The sequence below is a fragment of the Gavialis gangeticus genome, unplaced genomic scaffold (assembly GCF_001723915.1).
Source record: "Gavialis gangeticus isolate Ggan-Ray unplaced genomic scaffold, GavGan_comp1, whole genome shotgun sequence".
In the NCBI taxonomy this organism is placed as follows: Eukaryota; Metazoa; Chordata; order Crocodylia; family Gavialidae; genus Gavialis; species Gavialis gangeticus.
In genome coordinates, this window is record NW_017729025.1 from 149,050,323 (window position 1) to 149,067,908 (window position 17,586).

Here is a 17,586-nt window from a genome sequence, read left to right on the forward strand (position 1 = left end):
AGACTGCTGGGTCAAATAATCCCAGCAAGGTGTGCGTCCAGTCTCCTTTTGAAGATCTCCAGAGTAGGTGCCTGCACCACCCCTGCTGGGAGTCTATCTCAGAGTCTGGTCACATGAACCATGAGGGAGTTTTGGTAAAGAGTTGTTCGCCTAGCCCCTGATGCTCTCCTCTGATACATTTGTAATCTTGCAGAGCAAGAGAACAGAACACCAGTCTAGGTCTCCCATACAAACATGCAGAATAATGGCATAAGCTGTGTGAACTGTTTTTTGGGTGGTTCTTCCTATGTTTATTCCTTGAAGAAATGAAATACTCATAATCCTTGTCTCTTTGGTAGTGAGAGACACTGTAGTCTTCCTTTAGGCTTTACTGAGCTGTAAATCATGGTTTCCACAGGATCTTCAGCAGTTGTAATTACAGTTCCCATGCATCTGGACAAGGGCACTGCTTGAAGATTCCTTTGAAGTCTGCATGCTGCCTGTTTGTAGCATGAAAGTGAAGTTGGATTTCCCTGGGAGAAAATTGGGGTTAATTTCGACAAACTTGCTGCCTTGATCTCCAGAGGTGGGCTCTTCATGTAGCTCTGAGAAGCACAGTTTATACTAACCAAGTGTGATCAAAAGTAATCTTGGCATCTGCTGTCCTAGAATGTATGTGCCAGTGCTAAGCACACAGGACTTGTAGCATTCTCTTGCTCAGCACCAAAGATGAGTCTTCCAGTTAGGTTGGTTTTGTGTCTGCAGAGACGTGGGAGACCAATGCACAGAAGCTGGAGTCTGCATGCTGCTTCCTGAAAAGGTAGTGTGTTAGCACATTCGGACCCTAGTTATTGACAGTCAGGCACAGTACTATAGTTTGGATTGAGACTCTTGGGATTGGACTCTGAGGAAGGCTGTGGCAATTGGGGTAGGTGATTTCTCTTTGATAAGGTAGAGGGAAAAGATAACATGTCTTGTATGTAAATACGCATTGTAGCACATGGCTGTCTGCCTTTTAGAAAAACCCCAGCGATGGATTCCATAACACAGTTGCACTGGTATCTATCTGCTGTGCACTTCCAAATTTCTCATAACTGAAGTATGAGATGTTGGGTGATTTGAAATGTGATGTAATGCATCAAGTCTTTCTGTCCAGTAGACCTGAACACAAGGGCACCGCTTGAAATGGCGAGAGCTGGTTTTATCTTAATGTTCACTGCCCAGTTTCATGCTTACTCCAGAAAACCTTAGTTTCCTCTCAGCAGTGTCCTGGGACTGGAATGCTGTTGCTCAAAAATGATCTTCTCTTATCTGGCTATGTTAGGGGAACCTTGATTATGAAACCTTTACTTGTACCACTCACATCACGTGTAACGATCTGAACTGTTTTATTCCTCAACACCCTTCAATAGCAGGTACTAAATGCTGTTGTAGCATGCAACAGACTATATTGATATATGTTTGCATTATGGGAGTTCCTAAAGTCCCTGTCCATATGCATAATGAAACTGTCAGTGCCTGAAAAGAGCCTGCAGGCCAAATAGACAAGACAGAGTGGAGGATCTATAATAACTAAGTCTGCATTTCAAGATGAAACCCCAAATTTCATAGTTATATTTTTTGCCTGACCAATGCTGCATAGAGGGTGAACATCACCACCCTTGATCTGTTGGTCACGCATCTGCTAATGCACAGCAAGGTGCAACTGGCCTTGTTGATGGCTTCGTTACACTGCCACCTCATAGATTTCATAGACACGACTATGACTCCAAGATCCCTCTCAGCTGCTGAGCTGCTGAGGAGGTCATCCCCCAACCTATAGATATGCTGGGGATTCCTCCTCCCTAGGTGGAGTACCTTGCATTTATCTTTGTTGAATTGCATCCTATTTCGTTCTGCCCATTGGTCCAATCTGTCCAGATCGGCCTGTATCTGCTCCCTTCCCTCTAGCATGTTAACTTTGTCCCATAACTTGGTATCATCTGCGAACTTAGAGAGGGTGCTCTCCACACCTCATACAAATCGCTAATGAAGATATTAAATAACACCGGTCCAAGGACCGAACCCTGCAGAACCCCACTGCCCATCTCCTTCCAGGCCAAGAACGACCCTTCCACCACCGCTGTCTGGGTGCGGTCCCTAAGCCAGTTGACCATCCACCCAACTGTGTAAGCATCCACTCCACAGCCTGCTAGCTTCCTTATGAGAATAGGGTGCAAAACTGTGTTGAAGGCCTTCTTAAAGTCCAGGTAGGTGACATCAACCTCAGCTCCTGTGTCAAGGCAGTATGTGACCTGGTCATAAAAAGCTATAAGGTTTGTCAGGCAGGATCTACGTGTGACGAACCCATGCTGGTTTCCTTTCATCATCATTTCCCTGCTGGGCCTTCACAAATGAGCTCTTTGATTTTTTTTTTCCAGTATTTTCCCAAGGATAGAGGTAAGACTGACTGGCCTGAAGTTACCTGGCTCACCCCTTCTACCCTTCTTAAAAATGGGCACCACATTGGCCCTTTTTCCAATCCTCAGGAACCTGGCCGGAGCTCCATGAGTGCTCAAACAGCCATGCCAGTGGCTCAGCTATGACACTGACCAATTCCTTGAGCACCTATGGATGGAGGTTATCCAGGCCAGCTGACTTGCACCCATCCAGCCCCTCCAACTGTTCCTTAACCAAGTCAGCACTAACCTTTGGCAGTCTGGTGCCTTTTGGACATCTGTCTGTGCTCAAGGTGGGGGAATTGTCTTTGTCAGTACTTAGGAATACTGAAGCAAAGAACTCATTGAAGAGCTCCACCTTTTTCCTTGTGTCAACCACCAACCATCCTGATTTGTCCTGCAGGGGCCGTATGTTACTCTGTGCCTTCCTTTTGCTTGCTATGTATCTGCAGAAGGACTTTTTTTTTGTCCTTAATTGTTGTAGCCAGCCTAAGCTCCAGTCCTGCCTTGGCCTGCCTTACTGATTCCCTGCAATAGCGTGCCAGGGAGGTGTATTCCTCCTTGGTGACTGCCCCCTGCTTCCACTGCTTATAAATCTTTCTTTCCCCCAGTCTTTCCTGTTCAGCCAAGGGGGCTTTTTTGTCCCCTTACCCCCTTTCCTGCGTAAGGGGATAAACTCCTTTTGTGCCCCAAACGTCACTCTCTTGAGTGTACCACTACCCCCCCAGTATTTCTTTGTATTATTATTTGCATGATAATACAAAGAAAGTGTGTACTGTTACTGTGTGTTTGTTTTTAATTACCTGCATTTTCTTTAATACAAGAAACTTGTGAGAGAGATGCAAAATACCTGAAGCTGAAGGCAGGTGACCTTCAGATATGAGAGTTCCTGGGTGTTACCGTATTTACTCTAATAGAAGCCATCCCTGTATATAACACTCCCCCCAATAATTAGATTCTATATAAATTTGTTATAATTTTCCAGGTATAGAATTTAAGTATTGGAGGGTTGTCTTGAATGCCACCCCTCCACCCCCCATGCACACATGCATATACAGTACATCAGGGAAAGGCAGTAGCTGGGCGGGGGTTGGTGTACAGGGGGGAGGGGGAGGTCAGATGCATCCCTTGCTCTTTGCCCTGTCCACTTCTTCCCTCTGCAGTCTTTCTGCCCCCTGCCACCTGCACTCCCCACCCCCATCTCTACAGCCTCTGCTCCTCCCCTGTGCTCCTAGTCTTTCCCCTCCCCCTGCAACTCCCCCAGTCTCTGCTTCTTCCCCTTCTCTTCTCCCTTCACCCCCCACCCCCCTAACTGACCTTGCTCAGGTTGCAGCACAGCACATGGCAGCTCAGCCCTTGCCTGGCCATGCAGCAGTGTCCAAGGCAGGTGAAGGAGTTTCCCAAAAGAAACCCCAGCCTGAACCTTGAGCCAAGCTAGGAAGGAGGGAAGAGGGAGGATGGGCAGAAGCTGCAGGAGGGTGCTGTAGGTCTGACTTTGGCCCTGACTCAGGGCCAGAGTTGGAGCCTCATCAGCTGCCTGCTTCCCCTTCCACTTTATATGCAGATGTAAGACAAGGGGGTTTCCCCCTCATGCTGATGGTGGGGGGAGGGGGTCATCTTATATTAAAGTAAATACAGTACATTCCTCTTCTTTGCTAGAGGGATCTGTGGAGGACTCCTAACGGTGAGATGAATGAATCAGATGTGCTACAAAAGAGAGCAAGCAAATGGAGGCAAATGGGAGACAAATGTACGGTGGAGAAATTAGATAGTCAGCACTACAGTGCTTTCCAGGACTAATGGTAGCTTTTCTTTTCCATTTTTGTTCCTTTGTAGGAAATCCAAGGGAAAGCCAAATGGTAAAAAGCCAGCACCAGAAGAGAAGAAACTCTATCTAGAGCCAGAATACACAAAGTCCAGAATTACTGACTTTGAATTCAAGGAACTAGTGATGTTACCGCGAGAAATAGATCTCAATGAGTGGCTAGCCAGTAACAGTAAGTAACATGAATACAGTTTGAAGCCTGATGTCCACGCCCAGAAAGCCTCTTATTTTTCAGGTTTCCTATTGACTGTTTTCAGCACTTAAATAGTCACTGAATGTTTTAACATGATTATTATGTACTGTTGATCAGTGTATCTCAAAGGGAAGCTAAGGGTATGGACAAACATACATTTTGTTGTAGCTGCTTTAGAAGGGGTATGTCAAGCTGTTATGTCTGCATGATACAATTTAGCTAAATTGCCCTAACTTGTGACCCTAAGAATGAAACAAATTGAGTTCCATTTTTTTCACTGCACTTCATTGACTACAGGCTCATGCAGGCGTAACAGTTGCATCTTAACAGCTGTATTAGTATTGTTTGATATTGTTGCAGCTATTACATCTCTCTTTACCCAAAATTGTTTGGTGCAAGTCAGCTGCACTCTTCAGGGTAGAAATATTAATGCATTCTTCCCCTTCTTACCCCTCTCAGTGATATGCCGATGAGGACATTAACCTCTTTAGAGGTCTCTTGAGGGCCATCATTTTCCTTTTGAAGGGTCTGCTAAGCCTGCTGGCTCGACTATGTTTATGGCTGGAGGTGTTGGTGTTTTAAAAACATTTTTTTAAAAGTCTGACTTGTAGGCAAGTCCTAATGAATCATCCAGATTGTTGTTGTTATTTTTTTTTAAAGCAGGCAGCATATATCTTTTGGCTGGATTTTCTTCTCCATTCCCTTCCAAATCTCTGTGGAATTAGCTTGACTAAAAGTTTTATATTCTGTGAGCAAATGCTGCATCAGTACCCCATTGTCTCTTGTTTCTGACCAGTTGCCTGCCTCCTGATGTTCAGCCAGCTTTACTAGTCCTAACCTAAAGCTACACCCAGTCATGGTTATTTCTTGAGCAGTTGGTGCTAATCCTGAGAAACTGCTTGCTGGCCTTTTGGGTGCTGACAGTTTCATTATGCATCTGAACAGTGCCTAGAAGGCCTTTAGGAGCTCCCATAAATGCAAATGTATGTTAATACAAAGTATACTAGTGCTCATTAGGAACTGGCCAGACCACTCTAGTCCTGTTTCTCTGGAGCAGGATTTGAATCTTGTGAATTTGACACACTGTGCCAGTTAACTCTTAAAATGAATTTGTAATGGTTCCCTTGCTCTTCAGTTAAATTACTGTCATGCTGATTTTGTGTGAGAGCTGAGGTGCTTTGCAAGGGAGCACAGTGTAACAGTGTGTGCTTTAAACATAGCAGGAAAAACTGCATTAAGTCCAACTTAAAACAACAAGACTGAGCAAGTCTCTTGACTTGAAGTTGTAGGAGTTGGGCATTTGGCTACACAGGTGAAGCTTACTGTGGGGACATTTCCATTCTCGCTGGTTAGTGAGTGAGCAGAGTTGATGCCATATGGTGTTTTTGCTACAGGAAAACGGAACCATTCATGCCTCATCTTTGTTTAACCCCACAATTACTTAATCACTAAGTTGAACAGGATTTGGCCAAAGGAGACTGAATGCATACAAAAGCACAAGTACAGGATAAAGCCATTTCCCTCCCTTATTTTATGTAACAATGTATTAGGGGGATTACCAGTGTTAATAAAAGTGGTTTATATCGCTGAATTTGTCTTTTTTTTCTTTTTTCAGCCACCACCTTCTTCCACCACATCAATTTACAGTATAGTACAATCTCAGAGTTTTGTACAGGAGAGTCTTGTCAGACCATGGCAGTGTGCAATACGTAAGTGACAACCTGTACATGTTCACTGTTGAGAGCTTTGGTGGCTTCAGGGCTTTGGTGGCTTCAGCACAGCCTAGAGAGCCACTGGCTGGGGCCCGATGGGAGGGAGGGGGGTGGAAGTGCAGGCAGATTGGGAGGTGGATACAGGCACCATCCATTCAACATTCAAGGGTGGGGAAAACCACACTTTCCCACAGTACAAAGTAAGATATAGGCAAGCTCTTGCAAAGCCAGCTCAATCAGCAAAGTAGCAGGATCAGCAGCAGTAGCAAAATGCCTTGTTTGGGGTGAGCTGGGGGAGGCATGGAAAGCAAAAATGGTACTTGACTGCAAGTGCTGGTGGGAGTTCGTAAGAGGCAGGAAAGACTAAAAGAATTGGTGGAAGCCTCCCAGGACTCTCTCCAGAGCTGGAATGCTAGCTGGGCACCAGGCCACTTGACAGATAACCCTCTCTGTGGGCCATTGGCTGTCTCTCTGGGCTCTTGGGCATGGAGAATGCAAATGATAGCACCACAAAAGGAAAAGGAAATGTCTCTTATGTGTCCACTCTAGTCTTGATCCAATCTCTTAAGGCTGGCTGGCTACCTGTCAAGTGCAAAGGAAAGCACTGTTTCCCTGTATATGTTTGAATACAGTAGGTGCAGCTGGGGGCATGAGAAGTAGGGAATTAAATTGCTGCACTTGTCTAAGACATGATGAAATCTGAAAGATTCAGCCAGAGTGTAATACATCTCATATGAGCTTCCAAAGGTGTTAGTATCTTACATGTTGACAGGACCTCAAGTGTAGGAAGCTTGAGAGGCAATCCTGTCTGAGGACTGTAGCATGTGCAGTCTAGGTGTAGAAGTAAACGGGAAGAGACTGATGGCTTTGTTACTGACAGTTACCAGGGAATAACTGAGATCCATTTCTGCAAGGAATAAGGAACTGTCTGAATGTTTCAGAAGTAGTCTGGAATGTTGAGTGATAAAAACAGGGCAGTTGCAACGCGGTGGGCACAGTGTCTTGGTACATGAAATCTGTTGATTGACAGGGTGAAAGATACTAGTCCAACAGTCATTTTCACCTCCAACCTTCCTTTTCTGCTTATCCCTGTTGTAGTTCAGGCTTTCAAAGGAGTTAGCTTGTTAATGTGACTAGATAGACAGCACAGGGACTGAAGCTGGTAGGATGCAAGTGGAGAAAAGTCACAGGGTAGTCTTGGTGCTGGTGCTGTACTTTAACTTTGAGTTTTAATGGTTTTCTCTAAGCGTTTGATATCCCATAAAATAGAGAAGTTGTTATTTTGCACTAACTATGGAAAATGTGAGCAAGACGATTTAAAAGAAAAAAAACAACAACCCAAAAATGAGTGACTGGGATAGAGCAAAGAAATGACTGGATTTTTATCTCTGAGAAGTTTGATAGCCTTTTTCACTTAGAGTGCACTTCATTCAAACTGGAGGAAGCATTTGCTGAAAGCTGCATTTCTGTGCATGGACAGAAGAGTTGACAAACTGATAAGAGGAAAGATGACTTAGAGGAGCTGCTGCTTTAAAGCTTCCTTGACTAAGGAAGCACTGTTTGAGTAGAAATTGGCAAAAGAAAATGAGAGCAGATGCAGGCTGTAGCCAGAGAAGATTGAGTCCTGCGGTTGTCTTTTCAGTGCCAGAAGCTGATGCAGGCAAGGGATGAGTGTTCCTGTTCTGTTTCAGAAAACTAAAGTTGCAGCTGTTTGGAAATACCAGGAAGCAGGTCTGCACTTTGTTTACAGAGTTTCAGCCAACTGGATTTTCTTCCTTGTACCCTGGGGCAGATGAGTGAATCATATTTACAAACTTCAGCCTTGGTGCTCTTCTGCTTGATAGTGAGTCCCCAGTTATGGGGAAACACAGGTTGGGGGTCATCCTCCTAGTTGCCTGTACATGTGTGTGTAAAGCCAGTACATGCATGTGTAAAGCCTTTACTTGGAAGCTCTGTTCATAGTTTCTTGCTCTGAAGGTACCTCACTTTTTACTTGTTTTGATCATGACACGCTTGTCTTCTCTTACTTCACCCCAGAACCCACCAGCACTCATAAAAGAGCAGCAGCCCCAACAGCTACACCAGGACTATCCTGTTATGGGGGAGCCAGGGGCTGCATGCCAGAAGAGCCACAGACCTAGGGGCTGCAAACCACATGGCTGGGTGGGTGCTCCTCCCAGGCTTCCCTGTACGGGCTGCCCAGTGCATCCCCTGCTACCTGCATGGTGTGGGTATTTCTTCCTCTCTAGCAGCTGTTCATGCCACACAGGCAGCCTGGCCCCTCTGTCCCTCCTGGCCATGTGTACCACACACCCACGATGTGGGCAGCCCAGCTCCCTTTGTCATATGCACAGCTTGTGCACTTCAGCTGCCTCTTGGCTGCTGGGGTAAGAGCAACTTGGGTGGGGACTGTCACCTGGGTGGGAGCCCACAGGCCCCATGCTTAACTCTTCAGGGGTTACATACAGCTCACAGGCCACCAGTTGGACAGGACTGAGCTATACTACAAGTTATGAAGTGATTGAAGGGAGTTGCCCCAGTTACTTATGCATGACTGTATGCCACTTAAACTCCACTGGCATTAGGCTTATTTTTCACCCTGTCATTTAGTATATCCCTATCCTTGTTCCATTGGACTGAAAAGGCTTGGATTGATATAATTTAGTTCAGTAGTTGGACTGGTTTAAAAGAGAGTTCTGCATGCAGTTGGATATTGTGGTAATGATCTAGTGTTTCATAATTGTAACTTACTCTCCATCCTCCTTTCATACTATGTCTATGTAAATCTTCTCAGGGCTTAACTGCTTCTCTGTGTGTGTAGATCTGTTTAGATTATCAACTCTTATTCAAGGCTTAAATATCAGCAGCATATATCATCGCATAATATTTTCTATTCTAGGCCTACCTCCTACACCAGTGGTGTTCAACTGCTAGCCCACGGGCCAGATCCAGCCCCAGTGCCAAGTCATTTGGTGCTCAGTGTCCCCCATTGGTTATGTGGGAAACTGCAGGGGCAGTGGTCTTGCAGGTTAGGTTGGATGTGCAGAACAGTGCATGGCCTAATTCTGATGCATAGGGCCGAGCAGGGGTGGCATGGGGCCCTGGAGCCCCAGGCCACATGTGCAAGGGTGCAGCAGGACCTGATCCTGGTTTGTGGGGTCAGATCCAGCCCACAGACTAGCTCTGTATCATTCACTTAGCCCATGAGAGAGAGATGTTGAGCACCACTAATCTTTTGGAAATAAATTCCAGATGTAATCTAGGCTTTTGCTATGTGGTATGTTCCCTTGGACTGAGACTAGAGCTGTCTCACCTTTTTCAGTATTCATATGTTACTTCCTAGTAGTCCACCTAGGCCAGTATGTTATGTCATCACAGTATGGGATCCTGTATTCAGAGAAATTCCTGGCCATTTACCAAAAGCTCTTCTTGGGGTCCCTTCCTTCACAGATTTGGTCCAGTCTTTTCTTTATGAAGGACTTTTTTAAAAGCGATTTTTTCCTGTCAAAATGACAGGTGAGACTTAGTTTATCCTGCATCCAGAGTCAATTAAATAGTTTTCCAGGTGGTGCTGGCTTTGTTAGAGGGAACTCTCCTTGTTGAAAGTAAACAGGGTAGGGAAACTTCTATAGGTAAAATATGGCATGAGGTTTTTAATCTCAAAAGATCTCAAACCAGTTCATAATCTGCAGATGCCGCCCCGCCAGACATAGCAGCTAGTGCAGCCACAGGCATTAGGTAACCAGGGTGGCAGCTACACAACTGTAAATGGAGGAAACTTCTGGTCACAGTTACTGAGGCAATGGGCTTTTCTGAAAGGCAACAATGAGATGTTTGGTGTCCAAGAAGAGGAAACAGGCGGGGATGCAGATGCATCTGGCATAAAGACCAGAATGGCGACTGGCTTGGCAGCCTTAATAGTGGTAACAGTGCACATATCTCAGTAAATCCCTTTGCAAATCACTTACTTTTTTTTTTGCTCATTAATATGATAACTTTTAATTTGAGAGACAGCTGGAGTGGGCAGGAAGTGGTGTTTAGCATATGCTTGGTAAGAATTTTTGGAGCAAATGTAGGTCCCTGAGTTTCAAGTGTCACATTTTTGGGTAGACACAGAACCCAAGCCACTCCTGAAAGTAACTGAGCAGACCTGCTTCAGCAGGGAATTGTAAAAACTGCTCATAGATGATGAGATAGGAGTAAACTGCCAGTACGTTAATTTTAGGGTCTTTCCACAATGTATGGTCATCTTTAAATTAGCATGTTCATTTTCGTAAGGTTTCTCTCCCTCTTCAGCAATCTGTGTCAAGTTCTCCTTCCCCCACTCCCCGCTTCTGACTTGAGGCAGAAATTTCAAAGCAGCCTAGGTGACTGAGCCTGCAAGCTGGCTAGTGTGCTCACGAGTACTTACTGTAGGTCTGCTAACTTCCCTTGCAGTGAGTGTTTAAGATCAACTGACAGTCACTGGAGTATAGGTTTCTAAATTGCCTGGGTGGGTTTTATTCTTGTATGAGGTGTCCTGTACCATCCACTGAAATCCTGGATTTGTCAATTCTAACCCACCCCCTCATTTTCTTAGCTCCCTCATCCTCTATTCTCCTTGTCAACTGCTCCTGTTTTAGGCTTTTATCCCTGTTTTAAGGAGAGTTTGTTGCCTATATCCTAAAGAAACCCAGACTAAAACCAGCACATTTCGCTTCATTGCCCTTCTTACAAGCTGTTACAAGCTTTGACTCCCCTGTCCCCCCATCCTCTTCCAGTCTGACTTACCCTGAAACAATTACTGAAACTCCTTTCCAAAGTCATTAATGATGACTGTAACCGTTGCACTTCATCTGCCATACATTTGATACAATGAACTGCTCTTCACTTCTTCATACCCTTTCTTCCTTGAGCCTCTGCAATGATGGACTGTCCATAGAGTTTCCCCCTCTCCTTTTAGCATTACTTTTGGATTGGCTGCTTCCTTCTTACCCAAATCTAGGGTGGACCTGAGCAATCTGCCTTACTGTACCATGCTTTCCTTTCCTTTTGCACTTGTCCTCTTCTGTTCCCCTGGTCTCTTATCACCTTGATGCTGACTAACTAAACTTTTGTCTGTGCTCTAACTCCTCATAATACTTATCCTCTTCTGTAAAGTATAGCAAAAAGCTAAACTTATTTCTAGGAATAGGATCTCTGTGCAGCCACTATTGCCTGCCTGCTTAGAAGAGTGGCCCCTGGGAGGTGGGTTCATGTCTGCTTTGCTCCAGCATTCGTTCACTGGGTTAGGACATTTATTTCATACAGGGCCTTGTATTGAAACTGGATAGAAACAAGCTGAAGAGTTATTACACATTTTCAAGCACTAACTTTATAACTGGTTGACTCTCACAGTAGTCATTTTTGTGTGATAATTACTTTGCACATGTGGCCAGTCTAAAGTTATTGTGTGATTAACCAGTTAATTGCATAATAAATGTAATGTAAAGCAGGGGCAGTATATTAGGCACTATCATAATGTGACGTTGTATCAGTCTGCCACTTCTGGCTGATTTCACCCCACACTGCATTGCTGCCTGATTCCTAAGTCTGGTTCCAGCATTTTCTTTGTGCCTATTTTGCAGAGGTGGGCTGTCTTCTCATGCACCATCCAAAGTAGGACTTGATTATTGTACTGACTCACCCAGAAAGTGACCACAGTTCTTTGTGCCCTTGGAAATGTCTCCTGAGTTTCTCCTCTTCGGCGCATGCAGTGGCACCTGACTCTGTTTCAAAACAAAAACTAACCTTAATGCTGCTGATGCTTTCCTTGTCCCTTCCCTTCTATTTACAAGACAAAGTATGTCAAATCTGGTCCATTACCATGCACAAATTGGGAAAACATTTACAAATGCTTAAACATGTTAGGCACAGTCCATGGTATGTAAACAACTTAACTAAAAAGTTGATCGGGCCTATGCTAATGGTGATCCTTCCACAGGATTCAAATGCAATTAATAAAATGGTTTGTAAACCTGAGGCAGATCCTTCTGACTCCTTTGCCCTATAATGGGTGCTTTGTCAGGTATCTGTGTTCTGCAGCATGGAAGAACATAGCCAGCTCTCCGCCAGCTGCTTCCCCCTCTTGGCACAGGAGGTGTTTCAGGGCAGAGAAAGGTGGCGTCAGCACAGCGTGTTCCAACAGTGCTGGACTAATGGGACTTATTGAGCCCAGCGTAAATTATGTGTAACCATGTCATTGTGGCTGACTCAGGTCCGGGGCTGGCTCAGCCCTGATGACTCCTTGTATTTGAGGAGTTTTGGTTAGCTGTGTAAAGCAGGATATGTTATTTTAAAGGGAATTAAAACTGGTAGTAGGAGACAGGTTCTTAAATGATGGACATCCCCCTGGGACGAAGCCTTTTATTCTTGGATCCTGATATACAAGGATTATTTCTGGTATACAGATATACAAGCCCATTATCTGAACCCAAGTACCTGTGAAGTGTTTGAATTAACACTTTGCACAGGACTAATGTGAGTTAATTGCCATTCAAATTGCATGCATTTGCATTGATTGTCCCGGCCTGTTTGGATGGGAGTCTAAACCTGGAGGATCAGCCCCGGATTAAAGGGTTGGGTTATCTGTTTTTAGATTCAGATGGAGGTTCTGTCTTTCAAGGCAGGTCTTTGCCTGATATAGCTCCACAGAGATTTCTAACCAGTCAGTTTTTGCACTTGCTTGCTCACATGCACCCTTCTAGAGTCAGCCCCACTATTTTAAAAAAGCTGAGCAAGGATGTGCATTGTCAGCACCACATTAAAAATGCGCAGAGAATGCATCAGTGCATAGTCTTAAACTTCCTGCCAATTGAGGGAAATTCCTACAAATCCATACAGGTTTGTTCCTGCAGTTTTCTGTCTCTCACGATTACTGTTGTATGCTGCGGGTCTGTTGAAACTACAGCTGTACTGGGGAGACTGGTGCCAGGAAAGCCCCCTCCTTTACCCCCCGGCTCCACCCCCATTCCTGTAGGACAGCTCCAGGCAGATCTCTGGAGAGGTTTGTTCTCCCTCCATACAGCTTGGTACATACATAAAGGTCCTTGGGGATTTTCTTTTTTTTTTTTTTTTTTATTCAGGCAATGGAAAAATTCTGTTAATAGAACACCATTCCAATTACTACTTAATCTCAAACCCAATATTTCCATTTAATTGCTTCAGGATTTATCTGTTAATCAGTGTATACACAAGGAGCTTCACTTTCCAGCCTGTACTCCTATATCTTCCCAGCTGGCTGCTATCTGAGCCGGCTCTGGGCAGACAAAACCAGCATGTCACCCAGTCTTCTGGGCACCCTACCCAGGATATGAAAGAATGTTCCTAGGTGAGCCTAACGCCCACCTTATCAGGGATTATTGATACAGAGGTGGCTAGACATTTTAGTGTAGTGAAGCAATAGTTTGGCTAGGGCTGCAGGATTAATCTCACTTAATCCTTTCCAGAAATGGCTTGTCTAAGGCACGTCATATAACAGATCCCTGGCCTGCTGCAGACAGTTGAGTTCAGCATTTGGAACGATCTACAGAGAAGCTGTCTGATCCTTCTAGCGAAGAAGGAAAGAAAATGTATATCCTTCTCCAGCTTGGACTAACAAATGGAGCTACATGAGGACTTGCATGGTGGCTAATAAACCCTGCCCATGCCACAGTCTCTAAACTGGGAGACATCCCAGTGCAGTTGGTGTCTGGCAGTTGGTTGATAACTGAGGAGTGCCCAGGATGCTGTTTGAGTCAGTCCCCTTCCTTCTCCTGAAGGATGACTCAGAAATTTAAACCTGGATCTCCCAGTTCTAGTAGGCACTCCTTGTGTAGCCTTGGGCAAAGGCTGCTTCATCTTTCCCAGTTCCCCATCTCTAAAACATAATTGATATTGCTTTTCCCTCGCTCTGGCACTATGATACAAATCAGTAGCTTTGTCAGCCTTCTTAACGTTAGCCCTTTTGTTGATACCAACTTTTTTGGTAGAAGGGAGATCATGTGTTTTTTCTCAGTGGTGTAACTAGGGTGGGGTGACTGGGGTAGCCACCCTGGGCACTGATTTGCAGGGGAAGCAGCCAGAAAAAAAAACTCATGTCACTGCTGCACGAGCACAATTGCATGGCATGGCAGAGATCAGAAGCTACTTTGTATGGCAGCTTCCCTTAGGTGCCTGGCCATGTCACTACACCTCTGGTAGCCTTTATTCATTTTATTACATTTTTCTTTTGTCTTTAGAAATGGAGCTGTTTGATAGCTGAAGCTAATCAATGTGCCTCCTGGCCAGCAGACCCAATTATGATTGCTCTCAAGGGACTTGACACTTTGTGTTTGGGCATGTTTACAGTTTGCCCGTCTCCTGCTCTTTCCAAAAAAAAAAAAAAAGGCTCAATCACTTGTTCAGAGTAGTGAATATAAGTACAGGGGTATAGGTTGTAGCCGTGGTGGTCTAAGGACATAGGCAAACAAGGTTCTTTGGGTAAATCTGACTTCTTTTATCAGACCAACTCAAATAGTTGGAAAAATTCTTCTTTGCAAGCTTTTGGGTACAAATGCCCTTCATCAGGCTGAGCTTTTTCTAAGTGCAGGCACCTGCAGTAGCTCAGGAGCAGAGGAGTGGGGTCTGGCCTTGTGAACAACAGGGATGCAGGAGAGATCTGACTAGTTGCACAAACTCTTTTGAAATTGCATAGATCTGTTATAGTAGTTAATGCTGCAGGAGCACAAGAGGGAGTGCAGGTTAGGGTAGCTGGTATTATGAGGCCACCTTCTGGTAGCTTGTTATTACGTTAAATAGCATTTTATTGGGTCTAGAAACTCCAGCCTCCTGTCTGATTTTGTTTTTAAAAGTAGAGCCAGGGCTAGAACCAACAGTGTTATTGTTTCTTCATTAAACCATAGTTTCTTAAACACTTAGCACTTGCATAATGTGTTCTTTTGGAAGCTTTCCAAAGTACTTTGCAAACAATTAAGCCCTATTATATGGAGAGTAGGGAGGTAGGTATTCTCCCCCCCCCCCCCCCCAAAGTCACTTGAAGGTTAAGTGACATAACCAAGGTCGTTCAGTGTATCTGTGTGAAAGCTGGGAACAGAATTGAGGAGTCTCAAGTCTTGCTCTAGCAAAAGTGTCTCCCAGTGTTACCTCTAGCCCTTGTCTGTGGATCTGCCTTCTGTTGGAGGAGCATATCACTTCAGTGAGGAAAATTTTATTTTGGGCTTTGGTTATGGAAGCATTTCATTTAGAAGCTGCCTGTGATTTTAAGCTTAGTGCTAGGACAACTGAGCAAGCTAATGAGGAGAAAAAGAATGGCCAGTAGAAAGTGTTGTGTTGTATTAAAAGAAGTGGATGCATTGTATGGCTTCAAGGATGTATTTGGTAGCCATGTTGGTCTGAGACCAAAAGAAATGCAAAACACTCCAAAACTCTTGGTTCAGAAATGATACCTTTTATTAGACCAACTAAGAAATCACAAAAAAAATCTTTCTTTGCAAGCTTTTGAGCACACACACCCTTCTTCAGGGTGAGGGAAAATAAAAGATGGTAAAAGCCCCTCATGGGTAGAAAATAAACTTCATTTTGCACAGAGGAAGCTGAAGATGGATGGCTGTTCCTCTGGGTCCATGAGAGTTCCTTTGTGGGACTTGCTCTTTGATGTGCAAATAAGGCAGGATTTCTTCCCTTGGTGGTGTCAAGTAGCAGAAAGGCAGGGAGGTGTGGAGAACTTTTGTTGTTTAGCATTGAAGTTTATAATTCCAAAATCGGCTAAAATTCATCATCTTCCTTGTTTCAGGGACATATTTGTTAGCCATGTTGGTCTGAGACAAAAAGAAATGCAAAACTCTAAAACTGTTGGTTCAAAGATGATACCTTATTTTATTGTCCCCAAAAGCTTGCAAAGAAAGAGAAGTCCCCCCCCCGATTTCTTAGTTGGTCTAATAAAAGGTATCATCTCTGAACCAAGAGTTTTAGAGTTTTTTGCATATCTTGTATGGCTTCAAGCCATTTAGCAAGACATTCTATAGTGAGCTCCTTCTACAAGAATGGATTCAGAACTTGTGGTAGAGGCGATTATCTTTTATTAGACCAACTAGATTTTTTGCAAAAAAAATTCTTTAATTGAAAGCTTTCTAGCATCTTCTAATACAGCTACAACCTGGATACCTTCTACAGGAATGGACATCTGTGCTTCAGTGGCAATAGATATAGTTTTGTCTTGTGGTTGAAGTTGATAGGTTACGTACAACTTTAAACTACTTGGCCAGACATGCCCATGTGTTTTTAGCAACCTGCTGTAAATTGAGCTAAGGGTCCTAGGTGTAATGCATGACACTGTCAATTTTCTCCACAGACAGTACTACTGGTATGATGAGCGGGGAAAGAAGATAAAGTGCACGGCTCCTCAGTATGTTGATTTCGTCATGAGTTCGGTGCAGAAGCTAGTGACAGATGAGGATGTCTTTCCTACAAAATATGGTACGTTTCCTTCTGGGGAGGACCCCCTATGTACCCCAGTAAAAGGGATTAGGGTCTTAAACGAGACATTTTTCTTTGCTTAGCCTTGACTCAGGCTAATTGTTTAGAAATGTAGTAAAATCTCTACTGCAGAACTTTCTATAGATTGCTTTTTGACAGGAGTCCAAGATGCTTGTTGTAGCAATAAGAGGCATACCCCATTACTTTCAGTAATGTGCACTGGAGTGAAACTTCAGCCTGATTTATCAGCCTTGTAGCCTCTCCTGTGAATTTTCCCTTCCTTGCACACTCTTGCATGACTTAGGGCCTTGTTTTGTTGCATCAGTAGACAACAAGGAAACCCAAGCCAATTCAGTAATGGTAGCCTAACTGGAAATAAACGTGATACTGGGACACACAATCTACAAAGTAGGACTTTCTAGGAGTCTGAATGCCAGAGGCTGTAGGGCAGTGGTATAACTGGGTGGGGCGGGGAGGCAAGAGGGGCAACTGTCCCAGAAGTTGACGGGGGTGGGGGAAAGTGGGGAAAAAAAGCAGCTGCTGCCATCAGCCACATCTTCATGATCATGGCAGCAACCAGAAAGTCACCACTTCCTCTTTGCCCCAGGTGCTTGGCCACATCCCAACACTGCTGCTGTAGGGGGAATGGGGCAGGAAACAGACATCAGTCTGAATTGGCCCAGCATAAATGTTCTTTTCATTAGCATCTGCTGGGTGTTGCTGTGAGAGATGGGATACTGGGACCTTCTAGGACCTGTGGTCTGTGCCAGTCTGGCACTTCTTATATAAACACAGCCTATATAACTCCTGGTGTCTGTGACACCTTTCGTGTCATGCATTTAATTTGGGAAAAGGCAACTTGCTTATTAAAATTGTCAGACACTTTCAAAACATGGACCATATCTTTAGTCAACATTGTCCAATTTCTAAGCGCTCAGGAGCCAAATGCCCTATGGGCTACACCTT

The 17,586-nt window shown here is 44.4% G+C and overlaps 1 protein-coding gene across 1 annotated transcript in view; it reads left to right on the forward strand.

Annotated features, from left to right (window-relative positions):
* Positions 1 to 17,586, forward strand: part of MOB2 (MOB kinase activator 2) — a 58,195-nt gene that overhangs the window by 24,081 nt on the left and 16,528 nt on the right. Inside the window, exons 2-4 of the mRNA XM_019519752.1 lie at positions 4,254 to 4,414; positions 6,051 to 6,144; positions 16,496 to 16,620. Coding sequence (XP_019375297.1) covers positions 4,254 to 4,414; positions 6,051 to 6,144; positions 16,496 to 16,620 — 380 coding nt within the window. The remainder of the gene's footprint in view (positions 1 to 4,253; positions 4,415 to 6,050; positions 6,145 to 16,495; positions 16,621 to 17,586) is intronic.